The sequence below is a fragment of the Salmo trutta genome, chromosome 3 (assembly GCF_901001165.1).
Source record: "Salmo trutta chromosome 3, fSalTru1.1, whole genome shotgun sequence".
NCBI classification, from domain to species: Eukaryota; Metazoa; Chordata; class Actinopteri; order Salmoniformes; family Salmonidae; genus Salmo; species Salmo trutta.
This window is the reverse complement of record NC_042959.1, coordinates 40,936,884-40,954,877: the sequence shown is the minus strand read 5'-3', so window position 1 is coordinate 40,954,877 and position 17,994 is coordinate 40,936,884. Positions and strand designations below refer to the sequence as shown.

The following is a 17,994-nucleotide window of genomic DNA, read 5'->3' as shown; positions in this document are numbered from 1 at the left end:
GGAAAACAAAACAACAAACAGCTACTCCTGTCTTAGACTATCATCTACACAAAACAGGAGGCACACTTCTCTCTACCTAAAGCCTGCCTATGTTAACAGAGAGACAAGGTGCCCAGTCACAGAAGCTTTCTCTGAGGTAGGAAAAACCGCCGTCCTCACAGATCCCCGTCTCTACTCCCAATCCTCCCCCAGCTTCTCTCCTGGCACACCTATTTAGAGGAAGACACAAAGCAATTAGTGGGCCCAGCTGTGTACTAATTGGCTTTACACTGAGTACTTATCCCCTGAGGAGGGTGCTGTTGTGTCGTCTTCCTCCGGCTGGTCACTGAACTCTCACAATACATTATACACAGCACTATTTACTGAACAACTTAATATCAAACACAAATTGTGAAGATTTACTATCATTTTAATGGTGATAATAAAATGATTAAAATGTTTCCATGTGACAAAAATATTTTTTTTTACCTAAAAGACAATAGACTGTACAAGATTGTCAATACAAAGATTACCATATATCTGAACGGCACATATAAATATTTTGTACACTTACGTATTTGCTATATAGCTTACACTGTAACTATAAGACAAAATGTAATCCACTGATGAGTTGGTCTTTTTTTGGGATACAAAAATTACATAATGCTCAATTGTAGGAGAAGAAATTATCTTGCTTATGAAAATAAATTAAATACACTGTCTTAGTCTAGACAATTACTTAGGATTTACATTTTTAAGTCAATTCGACATGGGATATTCCATGGTCCTGGATTCCTCAAAAGAAAGCTGAAGGCAATACCTTAACTTTAACACTACTTCGATCAACATACTTGGAATAAGTGCATGGATTAATAATCTGGCAGTCCATTAGCTTTGACACATAAACCCTGGGATAAAACAAAAAACAAATGAACAATTCGGATTGAGGACACTTTTCACAGACAATGCAGCAATCTTGACATACTGTTATTTGGTTTTTGGCAAGCTTTCCGTCTCCCTTCCCAAAGCTTAAAAAGGGTGCCATTACATGAGCAGTCAAAGACATATTACACACTTTCATATAGTGGTCAGAGTTATGCACACATTATACACACACATCTAAAGGACAAGAGACAAAAAGAAAGATTGTCACCTGAGAATTCAGTTACCACAGCCACAAAGTCAACATTGTCTATAGTAAAAATTCATTTAAAGCAACATTTGTTTTTGGCCTTAATTTAAGGTTAGGCATAAGGTTAAGATTGTGTTTATGGTTAAGGTTGTGGAATCAGGTACAGGTTTAAAATCACATTTTAATATGATAAATTGTAAGAATAGGCAGCCTGTATGACTTTGTGGCTGTGGTAAGTAGGGACGAGCATACAATAATTGAATGAGTCTTTTGTGATTGGGTGCCCAGGAGGTCCGGGTCAGCCCAATTTAATTCACTCTCCATAATCCCATAGTGCCAGTGCCAGCCCATAGCCACATGTTTAGCTAGTTAGCTAAAGTCAGTATATTCGCAAGCTAGCACAACATAGCTAGCTAAGGACACTGCACTAACTCGACAGCTAACACAGGCAGCTGTTTCATGTAAATGAATCCATTGTGATTTAATTATAATTTCAATACTAGCTACAGTGGTTAGTAAATTGGAAGAAGTCTTCAGTGTTGTGTGCAATGCGTCTGTGCAAGAGGTCTTCAAGGATCCACCTGTACCTAAATACCCAAGACCCGAGCGGGTCCGGATCCAGAATTCTAAATAATATCACTGGTCTGGGCCTGATCTGATATGATTGTCAAAGGCCTACGGTATGTGTAATTTTAACTGACTTGTTCGGAAGAGCCTGTACATATCCGATTGCGACTCTGTAGAGAGAGAGGGAAATGTTGATCATTTATGCTGTTTTTCACGAGAGTGGAGCGTGGCGCATGTAGCTTGTTGTTGTTGGCCAATCATAAGTCATCAAAGCGGCAATAGACTATTCAGTCGTAGAACCAAAAGTGTGTGGCACATTTAGGAGATATCTAATCAATGGAAGATGGAATAAAAATGACGGAATTAAAAGTTAAAGAAGAAGGTTAGGCTACAACAACCAAGAGCCAACGGGAAGGCTGCTACTTAATATTCTGAATGGAATTGTTGTTATTTGTACCTGTAGGAAGAGAAAGCACATGCCCGCAACCTCAATTAGCCTAGCTGGCTAAAGTTAGCTAGCTTTTCCTGGTTTGATGCAGTCAAGACAACTACTACGTAATCATATTTGATGATAAATAACCTAGCTATGGAAGCTATTAGTCTACTATCGCGTGAGTTGGCTTGGTTGGTTGCTGTCTCTCCCTCCATGCTCCACCACCTGCTAGAGCGGCACCTCTCTCTCCCCTCACGCTTTATTAGCTCCGGTTAATAAAGTAGCTTAAAAAATTACTTTTCTGCTGCTTTCCTTACTCGGATCGAACCGGGTCTGGCTCCGACCAGGTCTGTTCGGAACGGGTCTCGTTGTCGTCGCGTCTGTTCGGAACGGGTCTTTAAATAAAAATGTATTTATATCGGGTCAGGGTGGGAAAGCCCCAGGTGCATTTCAGAACATTTTGGACCCGTGAAGACCTCTAGTCTGTGCACTTAGCTAGCTACCAGTCCATAGCCTACGTTGCATATGAAGTGTGACTGGCCCATAACCGTGGATGTACGGAGAAAATGCCCTCTTTTTTCCTTTTTGTTGTCACTCGTTGGATTCCCCACGTGGGGATTCATGCTCTCTGATTGGCTCAAAGTCAAGTCATTGGCCACTGAACAGTATTGCAATTCTACAAGTAGAAACGTCAGGTTCAACGCTATCGGCAGTCTATTGGTAGTAAGATTCTCTGTGTGTTTCACGCTTTAGGGACCTTTACCTCCAGTAAAGAAACCTTCATTAAAGGATTTCATACCATTTCCTACTACAGATAAATCATTTTCCATTCACGTACACATACAATAGACAAAATATATATTGTAATGCCTTGCAGGTCATTTTCCTTGACGATAACCATTTTGAGAAACAGAATACATTCGACCTTTGTTTACTCAATCACACTTTGTCTCTGCTGGTTGACCTGCTTCTGAGGTACTCAGGATGGCACATGAGGATTCTGATTCAATCCAACACCAAACCATAAAATCTGCAAACACTTTACATCGCACCTTACTCCTTTTGTTACTCGCTGAGGTTGTGCATCTGACAAAAATCCAGAGCTAATGTACATGATCCTCTTAGCCCCTTCCAAATTCACTGCACATGAAAGCAGGCCAGAGAGGAGATGGGGGGTTGCAGGAAATGCTGCCATTTTCATACAGAGTAAAGACTCTTATATGAGACATAGCTAAATGTATACATTCACTCATTTCAGCCACTGTGAGTTTGCTCATATTGTTCTAGACTAGAGAAACAAATGTTGCTATTTCTCTGCAGAGTGGAGTTTAATGTGAAATGTCTGTATGAAATGTTACTCCATTCAGACTCACAATATTACATGTGGGATTCCTGAACGGCATTGCCATGTCCCTTGTTCTGTACCTCATGGAGGGTTCTATCCTGACTGGATCCATGTTCCCTTTGGCTTTGTTCAGTACAGAACAGTATGTAGCAGTTAGGGGGTTTGTGTGAAGCACCCGGGCTCAGACTGTTTGTCTGGGTCTGTAGGATCAAGGCAGGACTGGGCACGTGGAGGAGGCGAAGGTGTAGGGGGTGGGAGCCGACCCAACACTGCATTAATTAGGGCTTTTGTACATATGAGCATCCCTGTCGAGACAGTGGCAACTAACACTGGTAGTGAATGTGCTGGTGTTGGTGCACTTTGCCATCCACGTGTGAGTGGGTGTGTGTGTGAATGTCCGTGTAGATCTTTGGGTAGACTTTGGGGACCTCCAGGCCGTTGCCTCCCTGGGCCAGAAGGAGCTGCTGCTGCTGCTGGGTAATGTACTCCTCGTAGGTGAGAGAGCCTAGGCAGTCTTTGTCCCCGCTAGGTGGTGGGCAGGCTGGCACCCGGTGGGGCGGGCGCTGTGAGGCGTGGGTGGTAACTACCCTTCCAGAGGAGCAATGGTGTTTGGACTGGCAGAACCACAGCAGAACAGTACCCAGGATGAACACCACACCGGCTGGGATGCCAATGATCACAGGCCAGGGCAGGCTGGGGGAGATGGCTGTGGGGACGGGGATGTGGTGAGGCTTTGGGTCTGGAGCGGAGAGAAGAGGAAATTTGAGGAGTTATGAGAAGCTTGGTCAAATGTCACTATTAAAACTTGATGGAGAATACATACAGTAGAAAATAAAACCATTACAAAAAGAGCACTTCAGTTGTGCATGAGGCCATGTTTTGTTTGGTTGTGGATGTAACAGGATATGACAGGGTAATGGTGTAGCAGGGTCTTATAGTTAAACTGGGTGTACCCAGAGTAATAATGTAACAGGGTAAGAGTGTAGCTATGGTAAAACAGGGTGTAAAAGGGTAAGAATGTAAGAGGGTAAGTGTGTAGCAGGGTGTTATGGTTCAACAAGATGTAACAGACTAAGAATGAAAGGGTGTAGTAGGGTGCTATATCGGGTCAGAGAGTGTTATGATTAAACAGGGTGTAACTAGGTAAGGGTGTAGCAGGGTGTTCCACTCACCTGGCAGCACGGTGAGGAAGGCACTGCGGAAGCTGTAGCCCATAGTGTTGGCGCCCAGGCAGATGTACATGCCAGCATCCTCATCCTTGGCGCGGGTGATGAGCAGCTTGTTGAGGTAGGAGCCATCTGGCCTGGACCATACATCTCCCGTGGGCAGCACCACGAAGCGATGGTCGCCCACCTCGATGGTGGAGTTGTACTTGTTCTCGTTCCCCAGCTCCACCCGCTTCAGCCATTGAATCACCGGCTTGACGTCACTGCGTACCTTGCACTGGAACGAGGTGGTGCCACCATAGTCTACCGTGGTGTTCACCGGATGAGTTCCGGTCAGGATGGGCTTGGAGTTTGTCCGCTCTATGATGGAAAGACAAAGGAGATAGTTTTCATATTAACAGCAAAGTTATTGCCATGTTCAGTGCTTTCCTTTCATCTCTTTCTCCGCGCTGTGACTAGAATAGGATGAGGTTGATGGAGAAAATGCCACATTTGACACGAGAAAGCACAAGCTGCATTCACTTCATCCTCACCGCTTCTGTGTTTGGTAGAAACATGTGTTTTTGAAGTCAGCACACAGCTGGGATATAATGAGGAGCAGATGGCGATAGAGAGAGGAAGCCTGAGACTCACCACACCAAGCCAGCCCGGCTCTAACCCAACCTCACAGCTCAACACTCAAATCAACCACTACCAACCTAAACCCAAACCCCATCCTCAATACTCATCTATAAACCAATCTGACCAGTGAACACTAGTTCATGCCCAACCTCCAAACTCAACACCCTGCATCAATACTCTACTTCAACCCTAGCTCAATGCTAATCCCACCATACCATTCAACATTCACCCAAGTCTATGAATCAACCAACAACTAATAAATCTATACTGAAAGTAAGTGACCAAACTTACGGATGACTTCCACTTTGTATGTGGCGTTGATCTCTCCAGCCCGGTTGGAAACGTGGCAGGTATACTTCCCGCTGTTCTCAGGGGTCAGGTTCTTCAGACTCAGAGTCCACTTCTTCTTACGGCCCTTGCCCACCTCCCCAGGGGTCAGCGGCTTGCTGTCCTTCACCCACACGATATCTGGACGAGGGTTCCCGCTAGCCATGCACTTCAGCCGTACTGAGCTGCCCACTGGCCTGGCTATCACGCGCTTCCTCATCTTGGCTGGCTGCGTGAAGCGTGGTCGGACTGCGATCAAAGAAAGGGTTGTTTACAATAAAGTGCGTTTACAATCAAAGAAATAGTGTTGTTGGGGAAAACATCACAGGAATGTTTTTACAAGTTTTATAATGGTATGCACATCAGACAGCTATTAAATACTGCAATGAATCACGCTGCATGACTTCGAAAATAATTAAGGTCTGTTTATTTGACAACTTTTCTAACACCCAACAGTATTTCTGGTATGGTAGCACTACTCAGCATAATATAACCTGCCAAGGGGCACATTCACAAAACAAGTTTCACTCAGCTGTTCAACGCTTGTTGTATATAAACTGTGTTGAGATTGAGTCAATGGGAGAAAATAAATACAGTAGTGGACTCCAGTTTGATAAGACTGGTCTGGCCTTCTAGAGAGCTGAGAGCAGAGAGGGCCACAGCTCAGTGGGAGCACTTCACCACCACACTTTACAGTGCAAAAATACTCATGGCAGCCCGCCTTTGATCAGGGTAGAATACGGCTACATTCTGCAGCCACTGAGTCCAAGGGGGCAGCCAATGGAGAGAGAGAGAGAGAGAGAGGGGAGAGATGGAATGTTTCCCCAATCACACTTCACTTAAATAGCCTGCTCTCTGGCATGTCAGAGGCAATTACCAAAGCAAACAGTACCCTGCTGTTGGGGTGAGTGGGGGGTTATTTGTGTGTGTGTGTGTCAGAGAAGCACACACAGGGCAGAGTGGGGCCATGTGTGGCCAGATGCAAAACTAGACATATACCCCCTAACTAGAGTACGGGCCACTACATGCCCAGCAGTAAGAGAATGCCCTGTTTCTAAATGAACTAGGGTCAGATGAAACAAGAGATAAAGGTCAGAGAGAGAGTGCTCAGTGTCTTACCAAATTTCCCTGACAGGTCAGTACTGTATTCTGCGTCTCCAGCTCCATCCCTCCCAGTGCTGGCGTCATCTACAGGCAGAGAGAGAGACAAGACAGACAAAGTTAGCTTAGCATTACGGTCAGTGGGAGAAAAAAAACTCTGATTTATAACTCACTGTAACCTCCTTTACAGCTCTAGCTGTGACCCAATACGCTCTAATGGCTGTAGGAGTGGGATTAGGACAGAACCAGAATCCAGTGTCCAGTAACATGGGACACGATGCTGAAGACCCCAGATCATATCTCCTATCTCATCTCTGTGACTCATCCTGCTCAAAGCTTTGTACTGCCACCCCCAGTATCTCACTCCAGGAGATGGATTAACAATGAGTCAATGCCAAACAGATCTGCCATACTTCACGCCACAAAACCACTTCAAGATGTGGCCATATTCTCACAGAGCAATTCATCAGAGAAGCAAGAATCAGACATTACAACAGGTGGGACTGGGTAAACCAATGGAAACTTGTTTAAACAGATACATTACTTATCTATTGTCAGTGGCCATCTGTGCTAATATTGGACTGGCTGGCCTGCGCTGAAGATCTCAATCAAAAAGCGAGGCTTGTGAAAAGAGCGAGCCGAGAACTGTCTTGGACCACCTGCGAGCTCCACGTGCATTGATTTGAAGACAACGTCTTTGAATTCAGCTATTTGGACTGAGAATATATTTGAAATGCAAATAGAAGAACACGAAGAAAGTATTTTTATAGTGCTGGATGGTAATATCTGACTAAGTGGTAACATGAGTTGCTGTATGGTACTCTGGTTACACCATCCCCTCCCGCTCCTCCCTCCACCACATGACCGGCATGTTCAGAAGAGAGGAGAGCACCACTGATGATAGGGCATCTGACAGCTTTATTATCACTTAGTAATGCTCCTTACACTCTAGGCCCCTACAGTGGGCCCCTACACTCCCTCCCTCCACAGTACCCTTTCTTCAAGTCTGTCTAATGCACATTCAAACACTAAAGGCACTATGACAGGTTATTTTGATTACACTGTGCACTTACATCTGAGCACACACACAGAGAACATGTTGAAAATCATTCCTTCAAGTTCAGCTGTACTCAATAACAACACGCACCCTCGTTTGATCAGATCCCTACCCTCTAATCAAAAGCCACATTTCTTGCCTAGAAAAACATACAGTAATATAGCCTCCATGAAATAGCAATAGATTTCTTGATATTCATCCAAACATCACTCCATGCCTGCAGAAAATCAACCCCCCCCCCTCACCCACGGCAGCCCGCCCATCAAAAACTCTCCCTGATTTACGGAAAGTCAAACAAAGACATGCAGTATGAGGGATGTCAGGTTTCTCAAAAAAACAAACTAATTTCCCCCTTTCTTCAGGCACAACAGTGTGCTGCATTTCACACATTTACTGTTTGGGTGCCCTGTGACAGGCCTGTTTGTGTAACCCCACAGTGTACTTGCTTTTATGTCTGCCAGGTAAAGAGGCTGGTAGCTCGAGAGGGCCAGGTGTTTGGTCAACAGAAATTTAAATCCCTGAGTCCGGTGTTGGTGTAGGGCTCTGTTTTCCAACAGGGTCATGTCCTTCTAGGATTTTAATTTAGAGACACTGGATCTCAGTTTGGACAGTCTAGTTTAGTAGCAAGAGGGTGGGTGGGTCAGTGTCTACTGCCCACTTCTATTCACTGGCAAGCAGTTGAGACACGGCCAAGCCACCTCTTCACAGTTCAATTGTGGCTTGAGTGGTGAAAGGCTAAAAACTCTCAGAACCAGAGCGTTGCCACAACATGTTTTAGATTGATGTACCAAGATCAGATAATAACCCATGGACGCAAAGGTGGTCGGACAAAAGCATTACACCCAACTAAACACAGACATTTAACCAAACTATGAAAATAGCACCTAGTCCCTGCAGGACCAAGGTTACCCCCCCAGCTTCAAACTAATTAGATTTATCTCAAAGCCACACTAATTACTGTCATCTTTTCTGCCTTTTGAGCAGAAACTAGAGAGTGAAATCCGAGAGGGACTGTTATTCCAACTCCACACATTCAAAGCTCCTGAGGATTGACAGTGTGCAGCACTAGCTACAGTATTCACCCCCAGCACTCTGATTTATACAACTCTAGAGCCTAGCTTATGGAAAAAATTACAGTTCGGTGCTGTTACACAGGTCTGTATTAACGGCTGGCTCTTAACGGAGGGGGAAATTTACGAGCCTTGGTCACAGCACAGACCTTAATGCATTACCCACTACACGCATACAAAAGAATGAACAACACAGAAAGACCGACAGATTAACAACCTGTTGAGGATATATACAGTCAAAATCGCACCAGATGCATCTTTTTCAAAGTTCATTAAACTTACTGATTCGGCGCTATTAAATGTTGACATTTCACAAAATGTCCTAGGTGTGTGAGTTTGAATCGCTTTTAATGGCCAAACTATGTATGCTTGGCTTGCATTGAATGACTCAATTCGCAGAGGCCCTCCACAACAGTGGACACTCGCTCTACAAAAGGAAGGTAAAAAAAAAATTGTGGAGCAGTGGAGGCTGCTGAGGGGATGACGGCTCATAATAATGGCTGGAATGGAGTCAATGGAATGGTATCAAACACGCTTTGTTGATACCATTCCATTGACTCCATTCCAGCCATTATTATGAGCAGTCATCCCGTCAGCAGCCTCCACTGCTCCACAATTTTTTTACCTTCCTTTTGTAGAGCGAGTGTCTTTAACAAAAGACATGAAGGTACAGTGAATCTCTTTTTCTGACATGTTTTTAAACATTCCTTTTCACTAAGGTGTCCACTTGATACTTGCTTCTTTTAAAGTTATTTTAGACTGAGCCAAGGCAACAAAGTTTAGGACTAATACTATTTACTAAATGTGATTACGCGTGTGCAATTTCTGAGTTCCATCTCCGTCCGAAATATGAACGTTTAAACATTCTGTGAACTGTTTCCAGTGTTCAGCCCATTTCATAAGGTAATCCATGTGCATTCCCCAGGGTGCCTTGCTCTCTGACATGGGTCCACGGGAAGGAAGCGCAAGTCAGACTTAGGGATGCCTTATTCTGTCGAGCGGAGGATTGACCCAGCATTAAGCACTTCCTCTACTCTTTTAGGGATTACCGGCACAGAGGGGGGAACGACTTGGACCACGCAACGTCCTACCTCAGGCCAGGGTTCTCTGGGACCTCAGCACCAGCAGAGACAGAGGGCCAAAACAAGCTGCACTTTGGCATACTGGGCTGACTCTTGGCCCCTGGGCTATCTTTTCTGTGCCCTGTACCACTGCCCTATATGAGCTTGGACCCAGCTGCTCTGAAGCTCCCTGTAGCAGCTAGGAACGGCAAACTTACAAATTAACAGCTAAAGTAGCCTGGGTACCTTTTCAGCTAACATTAGCTAACATTCTTTGGCAAATGACAGGAGTGGAATGTTAGCTAAAAAGACTGGTATCCAGACCACAACTAAAGCACTAGTAAGAAATAGTGTAACATTGTGATGATCATAAGTGCATTGTCCCCATCTGTTGAACAGATAGGGGATGGGTTCCATTTAATCAAAACAGCATGATACCAATGTACCTACATCTGTATTTGGAGCTGACATTCTGAGAGCCAGCCTAGTGCAACATGGCAGTGGCTCAGTCAGGGATGGTAACTTAAGCTACAGCTACAACTTTTCCTTACTCAGACTGTTAGGGACCCCACGATAAACACCTGCTATTTTAACAACTCAGTCGGACCCCTTACAAATGCCAACTGTATAAGTACCTTCTAAATCCAGAAGCAAACAGAGAGCAATCCAGGAGCCCATTCAAGGACTGAGAGGTTCAGCTCTCTATGTTTAAAGTCAACACAAACAGACTAGTATTTCAGTGATTTCTACTGCAATCTTTCAGACAAAAGGAAAACACAGCTTTTATGCCGTATGTTGCATGTGTGTGTGCCTATGTGTGTGTGTTTTTGTAACTGCAAGCAGAGCTCGGCACTTAGTTGCATCGGAACCTGGGTTTGATCTCCTGCCATCATTGGGCTCTGTATCCCAATTGTTGCCACCTGTGTGAGGGGAAAGAGGACCTGCTGCACCTCAGTTTCCAATGTGTACAGAGTCCTGTGAGCTGTCGGGTTCAGCACACACAGCTGGGATGCAAACACACTGTCCTTGACTGTCATTTTAGGGAAGAAATATCCTTTTGTTGTCCCACGTATGGTAGTTTAAGAGGATGGAAGCTGGGTTTTTTAGTGAGAGGAAGAAATCAAACTAAAGTAGCTCAGCGTTTAGATGATTAAACACTTTCTAATTCACTCTTATTTAACATTGTTCAAATACACAGTATGATTAATGATTAATGTGCAGGATCTTTTGACATGGAACACTGCAAACCGATCCCTATTCAGTATTGAAACGTGCTATGTCATGGTTACTCTTACATTTTTGTATCTATTACTTTAATGTACAGTATCTTTAAATTGTAATGGAATGGTATCATATTGCATGGATCAATTTGGAATTGATGCTGTGGTTGATTGGTGAGATGAAAATGTAGAAAATGTATATAAAGAATAGATCCTCGAAGCATGAACATTACTAAGTAAAACTATAATGTCAACATTCGCGAAAATAACATCTCCGGGTACACGTGGTCCCATCTCGTTGGTCATAAATGTCAAGTCCGATGCATTTTATAAGTTCTGAAACCTGCAGTTAAGTATTATGTTCTGTGTGTATCCGCACTAAAAGGCTCAATCCCAATACCCCCCATAGCACTCCCCCTCCGTTTTGCGCGGTCCCGCGAGCTGCATCAAGTCAGAGTGGTGTTCCAATTCAACTTTGAGCTAGGGGTATTGACTTTCCAGCCCTCTAATTAAGAAGGGTCTGAATGCTGGCGTTTCCTGACAAGGAGGTGTTCCCTGACAATGCCCCCTTCGTTCTTCTAATTTTAGTCCCACGAACTACCCCGTACAGTAGGTGGCAGCAATACACCTTATAGGTTGTAGTCTGCCAATAAACCTCAAAGAAGAAGAAAAACCTTAATCTCTTTTTCAGGGCCTCTGAAAGTCTTTGTGCTAAACACCTGACTCCAGCGATCAACAGATCTAGTGCTCCGACATAATCAGAAGGTAAATTTTGGTTAGATAAATCAAAATCAAAGCAAATCAAATGTTATTCATCACATGTTTCTTAAACAACAGGTGTGGACTAACAGTGAAACGCTTACTGACGGGCCCTTCCTAACCATTCAGCGAGTAAGAAAATAGAGAAATAATAAAAAAGTAAAACACTTAAAAAACTAAAGTAATAATAGATACACAATGAGTAACGATAACTTTGCTATATACAAGGGTACAAGTACCGGGTCAATGTGCAGGGGTATGAGGTAATCGAGGTAGATATGTACATATAACTACGAATAAAGTGACAGATAGTAACAGGAGCAGCAGCGTAACGTGATGAGTCAAAAAATGTCAATGCAGATAGTTAAATAGTGAACCAAATAGTTACCCAGACTAACTATTTAGCTGTCTTACGGCTTGGGCGTAGAAACTGTTCAGGATCCTGTTGGTTCAAGACTTGATGCATCGGTACCGATTGGCGTGCGGTAGCAGAAAGAACAGTCTATGACTTGAGTGGCTGGAGTCATTGACAACGTTTAGGGCCTTCCTCTGACACCGCCTGGTATAGAGGTCCTGGATGGCAGGGAGCTCGGTCCCAGTGATGTACTGGGGGTACGCACTACCCTCTGTAGCGCCTTGCGGTCGGATGCCAAGCAGTTGCCATACAATGCGGTGATGCAGCCAGTCATGATCCTGTTAATGGTGCAGCTGCAGAACTTTTTAAGAATCGATTAGATGTACTATGTCTTACTTGTATTTTGCATAATCATACAGCAGTGCACAAGTTCGCAGAGTATATAACTGAGTGAAAACTTACTGAATTAAGCCAGGCTAGCTGCTGTCTTGCTTTGCATGTAAGCCTGTGAGACAAAATGGTGGCTGCAATGAATTCTATTTTTATGATTCATATGTTTAGCCCCTAATGGTTTTAATAGCACAAATTAAGGCTCACATTATTAGTATTTTAATTTTTTAATATGAGACATGCCAATTATATGTATTTTAACCAGTTATATATTATGAAGTTTGTAGTTGGCTGTCCAATGCTAACTGATAACTAGCTTAGCACTAACCTGCCCAATTCGCTGTAACTATTTTTAGCCCCTGTGTTAGCTAGTCAATGGATTTTTGTTACATGAATATGTATGCCTCTTTTATAATTTGTTTTACTAGTAGCCTGTATAAATATAACATTGTATGTACTGTTGTAGCCTATTTAACACAAGGCTATTATTTTAGTGATTCTGTACCCCACCATCAGACCATATTTGAGTGTAATCACAAATTTAATGTGAAGTATGTCATGTGAAGCTATGTGAAGTATGTCATTGAGAAAGAAGCTAATGTATTAGTGAATATGTTTATATGAATGTTTAGCAGATATGTTAAGCAGATATATTTTATCCTGTTTCACAGTGTCCCACACCTGACTTGTTACACAGGCCCAAAAAACTAGCTGTTTGTGCATTACCCGAAAAGCAGTTACTTGCATTTGCAATTGAACCTCAACTCACCCGTTGTGAAAATAAATACAATTAAAGAGAATTTAAATACAGTAGCTACTTAGGTTTGTTTGGGAGTGATCCATGCATTGATTGTATTTAGCTGTCCCAAAGAACAAGCTAGATGGAGCTACTATGTGCATAATCATCTGTTTCCCACATTTCCGTTCTCCTTTTATTTACAGTGAGCCTGGGAGGAGAATGCAGAACCCTGCATTACCTCAAAACCAGGTAAGGAAGGGGAAAGGAGAGGTAATTGGAACAGAGGGAGAGAAAGGACATGCAATCTCAATTATTTTTATTTTCATTATTTCACCTTTATTTAACCAGGTAGGCCAGTTGAGAACAAGTTCTCATTTACAACTGTGACCTGGCCAAGATAAAGCAAAGCAGTGTGACACAAACAACAACACAGAGTTACACATGGAATAAACAAATGTACAGTCAATAACACAATAGAAAAAGTCTATATACAGTGTGTGAAAATGGAGGTAAGGCAATAAATAGGCCATAGTAGCGAAGTAATTACAATTTAGCAAATTAACACTAGAGTGATAGATGAGCAGATGATGATGTGCAAGTAGAAATACTGGAAATACTAGTGTGCAAAAAAGCAAAAAAGCTAATAAAACAATATGGTGATGAGGTAGGTAGTTGGATGGGCTATTTACATATGGGCTGTGTACAGTTGCAGCGATCGGTAAGCTGCACAGATAGCTGATGCTTAAAGTTAGTGAGGGAGATATAAGTCCCCAACTTCAGTGATTTTTGCAATTCGTTCCAGTCATTGGCAGCAGAGAACTGGAAGGAAAGGCGGCCAAAGGAAGTGTTGGCTTTGGGGATGACCAGTGAGATATACCTGCTGCTACGGGTGGGTGTTGTTATGGTGACCAGTGAGCTGAGATAAGGCGGAGCTTTACCTAGCAGAGACTTATAGATGACCTGGAGCCAGTGGGTCTGGTGACGAATATGTAGCGAGGGCCAGCCGACTAGAGCATACAGGTTGCAGTGGTGTGTGGTATATGGGGCTTTGGTGACTCCATCCAGTTTGCTGAGTATAGTGTTGGTATATGGGGCTTTGGTGACACCATCCAGTTTGCTGAGTAGAGTGTTGGAGGCTATTTTGTAAATGACATCGCCGAAGTTGAGGATCGGGAGGACAGTCAGTTTTACGATGGTATGTTTGGCAGCGTGAGTGAAGGTGTCACAAGTTTCTTCATCTTCCGACGATATAGAGAAATCGTTGTCTGAGAACATGGACCAATACGCAGCAGAGTTGGTGCTCACATCTTAATTTATTAAATGACGTTGAACACGAGAAAACAAGAAAACAACAAGAATGACGAAGGACAGTTTCACAGGCTAAATGAAGACCAGCAGTGCGAAATACAACTACCCACAAAACACAAAGACAAACACACCCTATTATATAGGACTCCCAATCAAAGGCAACTCAACACACCTGCCTTCAATTGGGAGTCCAACCCCAATTAACTATACATAGAAAACAAACCTAGAACCTATACCCACAACTAACTAAACTTAACATAGAATTACATGAACACAGAGCAGTGCCCAAAACCCCCGGAATACATAAATAAAACACCTTACTACCTACATCACCACCCCGAACCATATAAAACAAATACCCTCTGCCACATCCTGACCAAACTACAACAACAAATAACCCTTAACTGGTCAGGACGTGACAGTACCCCCCCCTAAAGGTGCAGACCCCGGATGCACCTCATATATAACCAAAAAAATAACAAAAAACCAAAAAAATCCCCTAAACTAAAGGGAGGGAAAGGAGGGTGGCTGCCGTCAACAACGGCACTGTGCTACACCCCCCCTCCCCAACCCACCTATATTGGAGGTGGCTCCGGATCTGGCAGCTCCGGGCAGACGGGCAACTCTGGCAGATCCGGCGAGACGGGCCACTCTGGCTGATCCGGCGAGACGGGCCACTCTGGCTGATCCGGCGAGACGGGCCACTCTGGCTGATCCGGCGAGACGGGCCACTCTGGCTGATCCGGCGAGACGGGCCACTCTGGCTGATCCGGCGAGACGGGCCACTCTGGCTGATCCGGCGAGACGGGCCACTCTGGCTGATCCGGCGAGACGGGCCACTCTGGCTGATCCGGCGAGACGGGCCACTCTGGCTGATCCGGGCAGACGGGCCACTCTGGCTGATCCGGGCAGACGGGCCACTCTGGCTGATCCGGGCAGTCGGGCCACTCTGGCTGATCCGGGCAGTCGGGCCACTCTGGCATCTCCGGGCAGACGGGCCACTCTGGTATCTCCGGGCAGACGGCTCTGGCATCTCCAGACTGGCGGGCGGCTCTGGCGGCTCCTGACTGGCGGGCGGCTCTGGCGGCTCCTAACTGGCGGGCGGCTCTGGCGGCTCCTGACTGGCGGGCGGCTCTGGCGACTCCTGAATGGCGGGCAGCTCTGGCGACTCCTGAATGGCGGGCAGCTCTGGCGACTCCTGACTGGCGGGCAGATCTGGCGACTCCTGACTGGCGGGCAGCTCTGGCGACTCCTGACGGGCGGGCAGCTCTGGCGACTCTTGACTGGCGGGCAGCTCTGGCAGCTCCTGACTGGCGAGGCTGGGCTGACGCACTAGACGCCTGATGCGTGGGGCTGGTACTGGACGTGCCAGCCTGGAGACACGCACCTTCATGCTAGTGCGTATAGCGGGAAACACCGGACCGTAGAGGCGCACTGGTGGTCTTAAGCGCAGAGTTGGCATCACCCCTTCAGGCTTGATGCTCACTTCGCCCTGGCACATGCGGGGCGCTGGTACTGTGCCTACCGGCCTGAAAATTCCAGGCCTCCCCACAGCCCCAACCCCAAAGCACGGGACCTGTCCAGTCTGTCTCTGACCTACAAGGGTACGGGGAGCTGGGCTGGGGCTCCAATCTCACCCCGCCAAACAGCCCTTGTGCCCCCCCCAAAAAAATTATTGGGGCTGCCTCTCGGGCTCCCTTACCCGCCGTGTTCCCCAGTCCTCGCCAGAATTCTTCCGCTGCTTGGTCCTGGTATGGTGGGTAGTTCTGTCACAAGTTTCTTCATCTTACGACGATATAGAAAAATCGTCGTCTGAGAACGTGGACCAATACGCAGCAGAGTTGGTGTTCATCATCTTAATTTATAAAATGACGTTGAACACGAGAAAACAAGAAAACAACAAGAACAACGAAGGACAGTTTCACAGGCTAAATGAAGACTAGCAGTGCGAAATACAACTACCCACAAAACACAAAGACAAACACACCCTAATATATAGGACTACCAATCAAAGGCAACTCAACACACCTGCCTTCAATTGGGAGTCCTACCCCAATTAACTATACATAGAAAACAAACCTAGAACCTACACCCACAACTAACTAAACTTAACTTAGAAATACATGAACACAGAGCAGTGCCCAAAACCCCCGGAATACATAAATAAAACACCCTACATCACCACCCCGAACCATATAAAACAAATACCCTCTGCCACATCCTGACCAAACTACAACAACAAATAACCCTTAACTGGTCAGGACGTGACAGAAGGAGGCTTTGTTGCAAAATAGGAAGCCGATTCTAGATTTAATTTTGGATTGGAGATGTTTGATATGTGTCTGGAAGGAGCGTTTACAGTCTAACCAGACACCTAGGTATTTGTAGTTGTCCGCCTATTCTAAGTTAGAACTGCCCAGAGTAGTGATGCTAGTCGGGCGGATGCGGGCAGCGATCGGTTGAAGAGCATGCATTTAGTTTTACTAGCATTTGAGAGCAGTTGGAGGCCACAGAAGGAGTGTTGTATGGCACTGAAGCTCATTTGGAGGTTAGTTAACCTCTCTGGGCAAGGTGGGACGTTTTATAGATACACCTCTCCTGAATCTAACCACGTTGTCCGATTTCAAAAAGGCTTTACAGCAAAAGCAAAACATTAGATTATGTTAGGAGAGTAACCAGCCAGAAATAATCACACAGCCATTTTCAAAGCAACTAGATGCATCACAAATACTCAAAACACAGCTAAATGCAACACTAACCTTTGACAATCTTCATCAGATGACACTCCTAGGACATCATGTTACACAATACATGCATTTTTTGTTCGATAAAGTTCATATTTATATATAAAAACAGCATTTTACATCGGCACGTGACGTTCAGAAAATCTTTTCCCTCAAATGCTTCCGGTGAATCAGCGCTACAATTTACAAAATTACTATTCGAAAACATTGTTAAAATGTAATATTGTCATTCAAAGAATTATAGATTAACATCTCATGAATGCCACCGCTTTGCCAGATTTAAAAATAGCTTTACTGGGAAATCACACTTTGCAATAAACGACGTGATATGCTCTGAAAAATAGGCTAGGCGATTCATGTTAGCTCCATCTTGGAATCATCAACCATCAAAAATACTATTGTAAATATTCCCTTACCTTTGATTATCTTCATCAGAAGGCACTTCCAGGTATCTCAGGTCCACAACAAATGTAGTTTTGTTCGAAAAAGTTAATAATTTATGTCCCAATAGCTTCTTCTTGTTAGCGCGTTCCGAAGGCAACTCAAAATGTACCGTAGTGCGCGGGACTTCTCGTCACGAATGTGCAAAAAATATATATTTAAGTTCGTTCAAACATGTC

At 44.6% G+C, this 17,994-nt stretch overlaps 1 protein-coding gene across 3 annotated transcripts in view; it reads right to left on the bottom strand.

Annotated features, from left to right (window-relative positions):
- Positions 1–388: 388 nt before the first annotated feature.
- The window catches only part of LOC115175106 (fibroblast growth factor receptor-like 1), a 101,781-nt gene continuing 84,175 nt past the window's right edge, over positions 389–17,994 (bottom strand). For all 3 annotated transcript variants that reach the window (XM_029734298.1, XM_029734307.1, XM_029734315.1), the window contains 4 exons: positions 6,690–6,758; positions 5,535–5,819; positions 4,629–4,982; positions 389–4,195 (listed from right to left, as the gene is read on the bottom strand). In XM_029734298.1, the coding sequence (XP_029590158.1) occupies positions 3,780–4,195; positions 4,629–4,982; positions 5,535–5,819; positions 6,690–6,758 (1,124 nt within the window). In that variant the 3' untranslated portion in view covers positions 389–3,779. The remainder of the gene's footprint in view (positions 4,196–4,628; positions 4,983–5,534; positions 5,820–6,689; positions 6,759–17,994) is intronic.